Raw genomic sequence first — 9,881 nt, forward strand, 5'->3', positions numbered from 1 at the left:
TTACCCTAACCAGTGTTTAATCTACATCTGAAGAACTGTAAAATGAAAAAAATCCTTTTTAAATAAATTAATTAATTAAAAAAGTTTTTGAACACTATTACTCAACGTTTATAATAATTAGTTAGCTAGCTAGAAAATGAATTTGAATGAGCACAGGAGGGGTAGGTTTGAGGGAGGGTTTAGAGGAAGGAAAAGGAAGAGGGAAATGACACAATTATAATCTCAAAAAATAAGAGAAATTATTTTTAAAAATAAAAAAAGATGCTTAAATTCTGTTCTCATATCATTTCCAGAGAAAGAGGTGACCTATATCTTGCATCAGGTTTGATTCAAACATTAATCTCATTTTTTACTAATGAGACTGTGAAGTGGTTTTTATTTTTAAGAAATTTAGTTTTTAAAGTTACATTCCTAAAAATAAGCACCATATATATCTGGAAATATGATGCCATATTATTTTTCTCCATACAAATAGAATGAATCGGATCCTATAGCATTGCATTATTTGAATTTACTTGCAGTGGTCTATTTTTCTATTCTGAAATATATTTTGGGCCATATTTATACGAGTATTAATAGCTAACTATAACCCAAGCTAAGTTAGCTACTATTCTTTAGGGAGAATAGCACATATCAAGGTTTTTTTCTCTGAATAAAATAAGGTTCATACAGTTAATTTTGCATTTAGTTTGAATTGAATGAGCCTAAGACAGAATTATGTTGGTTGTAACCCCACATATATATTTTTTTTTTTTTTGGTTTTTCGAGACAGGGTTTCTCTGCGTAGCTTTGCGTCTTTCCTGGAGCTCACTTGGTAGCCCAGGCTGGCCTCGAACTCACAGCGATCCGCCTGCCTCTGCTTCCCGAGTGCTGGGATTAAAGGCGTGCGCCACCACCGCCCGGCCATATATTTTTTTTTTAATCTTTCTTTTATTCAGGTTAGGGAACCATGACCCATCAGTGGTAATTCCAATGTCAAATAATTTAGTGCTCATTTGAAACTTAGAAATATATCGATTCTACAGAAACTTAAAGAAACACTGGGCTTAGGATTTAGACTCACTTGAAAAAATAGATTAATAGTTCCAAAATAAGGTAGCCACTACAAAAGAAAATCTGGTAACCTATTTTTCCTCTGCTGAAGCTTACTCTTTCATCTATATAAGTGGGCAAGTGCTAAGGAAACACTCGAAAGGAAATATCAGAACAGTGTAGGAAAAACCATAAATGCATTTTGCTGAAAACATAAACCTCTGAAGACATTGTAGACACCCACTTGGTAATGTTCAACATGAGCAATTACTTTTAAATAAACATCCTGCCAGGGAAGGAATTCTCATCTAGAAGAAGTATTACAAAGTTTACCAGAGGTGGGTTTTTTTGTTTTTTTGTTTTTTGTTTTTGTTTGTTTTTTTGCAATAATAGAAAATGGTATGGATTTTTACTGATGTTTTAAACAATGAAGGAAAACAGAAAACCTCCTAAATGCCTTGTTTATTAAGCTAACCATGCATTTTTACTACAGGTTATAAAGCAGTAGAGTGTGCTCAAAGGGCTCGTAAGCATATTTTAGTTGAGGTCTATCATTTAGATCATTTTCATATTGTTAATATCACCCACAGAGAATAAAATTAAGTTTTAAAAATTGTTGTAAATCTGCAGTTTTGATCATTTCAGTAAATTTCATTTTTTAAATGAAGCTTCCACTATAAGACAAAGTTAATAAAATAGAATATGGATTATACCCATATTTATTCAAATGCTTAATATTTATATGTATATCTATCACAGGGAATACTATAAATTGAGTTTGTAGTAAATTTTGGATTCTCTTTGTTGGGATGACATTTTGACCAGGTCTTATTGTTTTTCTGTGCAGCCTGAACACTGATGCCGGAACTCCAAGTGATCAAAGATATGGATAGGGTGCTGTAGCAGTTACCTGCTTACCTAGTGTTGTGAATCTTTAGAATTCATACTCAGATTCTTTTAAAATATGGAACATTCAATTACTATTTGTTCATAATTGATGGATAGAACATTGAACACAGAGGAAAAATGCACTGGAGATTGGACTTCCCAAGTTTTTAAGGGGCAATCATAATGACTGAACGTACTACTTTTATAGTTTCTTTACCCATTACTTTCAATGAGCTCATAGTGCTTCACAAACATCATCACGTTTAACCACACAGCAGGTTTGTAGTGGGATAAGTAGGTGGAACAATTTTGAAGATGGATAAAGTGCTATTTCTAGATTGTATGTGAGAAAATAAAATACAGAAATACTTACTTTGAGCTGTGCCTATTATGGAATAGCTTTCTATTTCTCCACTATGGTATTTAATATAACTTGTATTAGCAGACAATTTATTGGTACAAATGATTGATATTTGTTGCCATGGTCTGTGAGCTAACTTTGTAGAAGAAAATGCCTGATTTGTTCTCTAAGAAAACAGAGAGAGCTTTAATTTCTAGATCATGACACAACTACATTTTCCTTTGAACTGATGGTGGTGGAGCAAGTTATTTACTCCCTATCACATCCCTTATCTTTAAATAAGACATTGATAAAAGATGTTCCCCAGCATACCAAATATGACTCCTTTATTCTTTTCTTCTTCCTTTATGTCCCAAACATTGCTTATTTCTTATTATACTAGCAACAGAAATAATTATAAGAGTAAAAACTATAGACAAAGGAAAGGAGAAAGGCAGATATGATGGGTCAATCACATTATGAATAATTACACTATTCAACCTCTGGTCTAAGCATAATCAGGTAACTAGCATTTTCAAGAGATTTATAAATGGTTAATTGGGCCTGAATTGCTCAGTAAATGTCCTGAAATGTTTTTAACAGTTTACTTACTATAGACATGTCCACAAATTGGTGATATATAATTATTACCATTTTCACACTTCCTAAGAATCTAATAATCAGTATTTGAGTGATCAAAAACCTTCAATGACACTTCCCAAGTATTTCCATTACACCAGATAAATCTTATTCACTGTGTAGTATTTGCCCTAGAACTAAATTCTGTTTTGACAAAAGTGCTACTCATGCAAATTGCCAAATGAGATTTCATCCATTTTCCATTAATTAGTTCCTTGTAGTAATATATGTAGTTTCTTTTGTACTAACGACCAAACTGAAATAAATTTAAAAATAATACATTAATTCAAATCAATATGATGTAGTGATTGTTTCATATCCTGAATAATTTTTTTCTAAGCTATAAAGATTTTGCTTTTGGTGATGCACACAGGATCTACTTGTATACAATCTATTATGTTTCAGCCAACTGCATCAAAATAATGCCAATTTAGAAATGATTTATGAAGATGAAATAAAATATTTTGCCCATATAAAATATATGATCTGAATAACAATGATCTATGGCTAATGGTACAACATACAGAATTAACTCTTCATCATATAGACAGAGAACATGTACTGAATGATACAGAAACTTGAATAGTATTTTCAAATCAGATCACTTAAAACTATTTTAGGTGAATGATAGGAATCCTCATGTTTTTTTTTTTCTGGCATTTCCCAATTGTTTGCTCTTGGGTCTTTATGACACCCGATGTTAGTTATTCCTTTCTATAAACTTTAGAAGTATAACACAGGAGGCAAGTGTCACAGGTACTGGATTTGGGACAGCCAAGTGTGGCTCTTGATGATTCAACCTATCGTGAGAGGGTGTCCTATATGGAGAAGACCATACCAACCTACTGTTCTGTCTCAAGTGAGGCATTTCTACAATGAGGGAAGGACTGCATAAACCTGTATTTTTACTTAAAACACTGTTATATCTACATATATGTAATTCCCCATTTTGCCCATTGGATAAATATTAAAGCAGTAAACTAACTGCCAGCTCTCACCAAGTATCAATGTATATGTCCCTTATGAGTTTCAAAGCACCTAACATTCCTCTGGAAATGGGTCTTTCATTGCTTTTCCTAATCTATAATCATGTTTACACACAGAGTGCATATGAGATCATCTCTGATGTTCAGGTATAAACCCTCTTAAAAACATGAAGCAGTCAACTCCTAATTAGCTGTTTCCTATTCCTAATGAAGTGAGCATGGCAGATTTGGATTAAAATTCAGATGCAGTTCTCTTCTGTTTATGGTTCCAGATGTTTTTGTTTTATCTAGGAGTTTACTTTGACAGCTACTACTAAATGATAAATCACTCATATTATAGTTAAAATGAATTTTGAAATTGAAACGTGGCAAACTTTGAGATTGTTCCAAAGAACAGTGTTGATTACTAGGTCAATACTTGTTCCTTCCTTATCATCAGTCTGTATTGGGATACTCAAAGAAGTAACAGACAATGTCTCAATATTATAGAATATGTTGCACTGTTTGAATACTGCTATCCTTAAAATTTGGGGAAGTTTTCCTTTAGGGATCTCAACTTTTTGTATTCTGGGTAAACCAATTGATTTATATCATAATGCAGTCTTCTTGGTAGCCTAGTGTTTCTTTCAATTTGCAAGCTGATGTGGGAACTATTCCTGATAGGCTTTGTAAGTGGGCACATTTAATGAAAGTTGTACACAGATATGTTTGCCTCTTGTAACAAAGATAAGAATTAAACATGATAAAGTGAAAGATTTTTCAAAAACTGCATTTTTCCAAAAGACAGTGATTGTCTTTTCCATTCATTGATGTGTTTATATAACTTTTAGATGACATGGTTTGTTTTACACTTGCTTTAAAATGTGTAATGTTCACAATTTGCAGTGCATGATTCAAGTTTTATTATTATTGTATACATTTCAATTCTGGTAAAAAAATGACTGACATTTGATGTTGATGACCTTTCCATTGATATTGAGACTGTGTATACAGAGGATGATGTGGATTGTAGAACTGAATAAGTATTTGGTCAATATCATCACAACTTGAACTATCTGCAAGATTGGATTTCATTACAGCACTCAGACTCTATCTCAAAAAGACTAGCTTACACATTTTTCTGGCGTTAAAGATTAACTAACAGTTATTAAAAATAGGTTTTTATTTTCTGGTCACTGCAACAGAAAAGTTAATTCCATTGTTTTCTTGGGCAAATTTCTATTTACCTGCTAATGAAAACCAACACTCTAGCTTTTTTGATTAATGCAGAATCAATTATTTTATTCTATTAATCTCATATCTCCTTGATTTTTGGATTAAAAGTAATTCCTGCAAAATTATATTAAATTACCTAACATGAAATCTTCTACACAGAAAAAAAAATATTATAGAGATTTCACATACTTTCCTCCTTATAACTCAAAACCTTTTCCCAATCTGAGATATGATTTTAAAAAGACAATATCAATCAAGTGTGATCATGCTTGCTTCCTTCTACACAAAGAGGGCACATTTGATTTACAAAGATGTAATTTTAAGTGTTACTTGAGCACAGGGAGTGGATTTGTGCACATTTATGAACACGTTCTTTCTTGCTTCCTCTTCTGTAACCAAAGGATAATTTTGTTGATTTAGCTAGCTAAACAAGCAAGTCATAAACCATTACAATAGAAAAGAGCAATATTAAGCTCAAAGAGACAGAATAGAATTTCCTTTTCATTCTCAATAATAAACTTTATCTATATCAATCAAATGCTACATAACCATCAGATGATATGGACTCTATGTTACAAATATTTAAATGAACATTGGTTTTACCACTTAGGTTTCAAATGATATAAGAACTAGTCTCTATATGGTGTGCACAATCTTACAGTTAACACGGGGAATAAAAATTCTAAATGTACAAACCCTTCATTGTTTTAGAGCCAAACCAGGTAATGTCTTTCCTTCTGTTTTGGTAAAGCACAGGAGCTTCAAGTGTAACATTATGTACAAAAGGAAAAACTAATATAGATCTCTATAGACATTATAAAATAGTTTATGAAAAGAGTCTTTATCAGTTTTTCATGTCTTCAATGCTGTGTAAAGAAGAGGAACTGTAGCATGAAGTTTACTTGAAGGATCTTTGAAATCTGACACATTAACATAAAGAGATGTAAAATTAAATTTTACCTGTATTAAATCAATCCAGTTACATCAAATCATTTTAGGTTCCTGAAAATAGATGTTTTAGTACTTTCATACCTATGCTTCAGTAATGTTCCACAGAAGAATTAACATGTTTTCTTTTTTTTTTAAGGAGGTAACTAATACTGTTTAGCAATGGCACAGCAGTTGTGTTCAGCCTGAAAGGTCCTTGCTGACTTACATTAATGAAGATGCTTGTGATTCCAGTATATCTCGGAAAATATCCATCATGGAGTTATTTCAGTTGTGTTTATCAAGAAAGCTTTGTTTACTGAATCATCTTTTCCATGTTACATTAAGGAAAAAAAAGGAACATGTGCATATTTTAAAAGCAATGATGTAAACTTTGTTCTTTCATTAGATTGACCAATTTAAGAACATGAACTAAATCCTGATGAGTAAAGTAACTTGACCATACTTGATGCTTTTTTATGCTCATTTCTGCTTGACTTTTTGTCCTTCAAAGAAAAAAATACAGTAGTATCTTAGAGACTAGAAACTTATATGTATTGTTTCTTTGTTCCTCCATATGTTAAGTACAATTTGTTTAAAATGTACTTGTTAACCTTCAGTATAAATAAAAGCATTTTGACTTTGTCAGTTATCACTGAGCTTTTATTTTCATATTGCCAACTGCGATCATTGAAGAACATAGCAGAAACACTAAAATCAAAATCTAGAAAGTATGAAGATGCTTGTACACATTCCTTAGTGTTATGTTAAAAAGTATGAATGCAATTTTTTCCAGTTCACCTGTTCAAATGTCCAATATTCTTGTTTTCGGTTGTTTAGTGACTCACGCTAGATTGTCCCTTCCTATGTGTGTATGCTTAATGATTCTGCTTTGAGGATGGAGGACTGTAATTAGTAGAAAAATATCATAAATGAATAACTAGGAACTAGGAAATATTCTTTGTATATCTATTTCCTGGAGTTTCTTTTAGTCCCACTTTCAATCGAAAACTATATAAAATAAAATCATATATATGGTATATATACACACACATATATTTTATATAATTTATGAGTTCCTTATATGACAAACCTGCAAATACTCCAACCATTGAGATACCTTGTTTTGCCCTTGATTTTTCAGTGTGAATTTCACTGACTACCATCAATAAAAGCCGCACTACAACTTGAATGCCATACTACCTTAAACTTTCCTCCTCTACATAAACTTACCCACCATCTTTATGTTTGACCTTCACAACGTCTCAGAACACAGCTACAAGGCACCTAAATTCTTTTCTTTTTGAAAGAGAATTCATAGAGATATAATTGTATATCAACATATTCAGAGAATAGGTTCAATTATTTTAACATAAAATTGATACTTTATATCGTTTTAAATATTATTATATATGAACATACACTAAAACAAGAAGTAGTAAGATGTTCAACACAAAATTCATATAACAGTTCACTATTGCTATTTGTTACTCATTTGGTAATATTGACATAGGTTTATATGTATGCATTATATATGCCAACACATAATTAAAAACAGACTTTTTCAAATACTCAGCATTGAGATTAATACTCCAGTACAATTTGCCAATACACTTATCATTTCCCAGATCCAGGTCAGTTGTGAAATTCTTTCTCTTCTGGATTCACTTGTTCAGCTGATCTATCTCATATTTTATTCCACTGAGTTTTGTCTTAGGTTAAAATTAAGTGTGTTTCTATAAATGAATCGTGGTCTTCAAAAGAATATAGACTAGTTTTAGAAGCATTAGTATAATGTTGAAGAATACTAATATTATACTATCATTTCTATGAATAAAAAATACCCAAGAAGAGCTTAGAAATACTTACAAAAAAGTTTAAAAACTTTGATATTTGAAAAGCAGATGCATACAGACTATTTAAGCTTCCCAGGTAATCATTGTAGTATTCATAGTTGGACACAGGCAAGTGTGCTGGTTGTTTTTGTCTACTTGACCAAAACATAGACATATCTGGGAAGAGGAAATCTGAATTGAGAACACATGTCTCCATAAAATTAGCCTATTGGCAAACCTGTAGGGTATTCTCTTGATTAATGATTGATGTAGGAGGGCCCAGCTCATGGTAGGTGGTGCTACCCTAGACAGGTGGTCCTTGGGTGCTGTGGAATAGATTGGTTTAATAAAATGCTAATTGGCCCGTAGCCAGGCAGAATGTATAGGAGGGGAGACCAAACCAAGGATAATGGTAAGGAGAAGGGTGGAATCAGGAGTCACCAGCTAGATACAGAGGGAACAGGAGATGAACATGCCATGTTAATAAAGATACAGCCACATGGCAAAGCGTAAATAGTAATATGGGTTGATTTAAGTGTAAAAGTTATCTAGTAACAAGCCTGAGCTATCGGCTGAGCAATTATAAGTAATATTAAGCCTCTGCGTGATTATTTGAGAGCAGCTTTGGGGCATAGGCAAACTTATGTTAAAATTTGGGTATATACAAAAGAAAGCTATGTGAGCCATGGGGAGCAAGCCAGTGAACATCACTCCTCCATGGCCTCTGCATCAGCTCCTGGATTCATTTTCACTGTTAGAGCCACATGAAAGATACACAGCACAAGATGGACTTAATTAGCTGAGCCCAGGAAGTTATGATGAAGTCAAGTAAGAGAAATTCAGAGATGATTTTAGACCCAATTCTTGCCTGCAAGGAGCTTTGTGTACCCCTACTTCTGCTTCTTTTATGGAAAAATAGAAATATGTAGTCTTCTACTTTCTTTTTCTACTCACTCTACATACCACCCACAGACCCACCCCTCCTCCCTCCTCCCACCCTCCAGTCCTCCCTCCCAAGCCACCCCACATCCCCACATCCCCCAAATCAAGGTCTCCCATGGGGAGTCAGCAGAGTGTGGCACAAGGAGCCTAGGCAGGTCCAAGCCCCTCCCCACTGCACCAGGGCTGCACAAGGTGTCACACCATAGGCACCAGGCTCCCAAAATCCTGTCCATACACCAGGGACAGATCCCGATCCCGCTGCCTGGGTGTCCCCTGAACAGTTTAAGCCAATCAACTGTCTTCCATAACCAGAGGGCCTAGTCCAGTCCCATGGGGGCTCCATGGCTACTAGTCTACAGTTCACGGGCTTCCACTAGTGTGGCTATGTCATCTTTGCACATCTTCCCATCATGATCTTAATGTCCCCCACCTGCAGAATCTCTCCTCTCATCCATTGGGTTCAGCCTGGCTCCTGGCCGTGGATCTCCCCATCAGCCACTGGACAAAGGCTCTATGATGACAGGGTAGTCACTAGACTGGTCACCAGAGTAGAACAGTCCAGGCACCCTCTAGACCACTACTAGCCCTCCAAGGTTGGGTCATCCTTGTGGATTCCTGAGCACCCTGCCTCTTCCTATTCCCGTGATGTCCTCATCTATCATGGTATCTCCCTCCCTGCCCTCCCACTCTGTCCCTGATCCAGCTTGATCCTCCCATTTTCCTATAATCTCATGCTCCACTCCTGACCCTCTGCCACCCCTGCCACTCCCAGGGCACCTAAATTCTTTATCACAGCATTAAAAGCATGGTATTTAGTTCACATTCCAATAAAGTTCTTATGTTCATCTGAAACTTCATCAACATGGCCTCTAATTCCTATCAGTAATGGCCCCATCCCATTAAACTTTTCCTACATTTACTTATTTTTACTCTAACTTTCCTCCAAATTTTTGTAAACTTACCCTGTAAAAGAGTTATGTTTCTCAAAACCATAAGCTACATGGTAATAGCAAAAACATCCTTTCATACTACCTTTCTGGTTTCTTCAGTTTTGGATTTTAATCTCAGATAGAAATA

General features: G+C 34.3%; 1 protein-coding gene across 1 annotated transcript in view; it reads left to right on the top strand.

The window, feature by feature from the left end:
- Dach2 (dachshund family transcription factor 2) overlaps positions 1-6,641 on the top strand; it is a 274,883-nt gene extending 268,242 nt beyond the window's left edge. The window contains exon 12 of the mRNA XM_028874764.2: positions 1,880-6,641. Within this exon, the coding sequence (XP_028730597.2) occupies positions 1,880-1,884 (5 nt within the window). The 3' untranslated portion in view covers positions 1,885-6,641. The remainder of the gene's footprint in view (positions 1-1,879) is intronic.
- Positions 6,642-9,881: the final 3,240 nt, after the last annotated feature.

This window comes from Peromyscus leucopus, chromosome X, assembly GCF_004664715.2.
Source record: "Peromyscus leucopus breed LL Stock chromosome X, UCI_PerLeu_2.1, whole genome shotgun sequence".
Taxonomy (NCBI): domain Eukaryota; kingdom Metazoa; phylum Chordata; class Mammalia; order Rodentia; family Cricetidae; genus Peromyscus; species Peromyscus leucopus.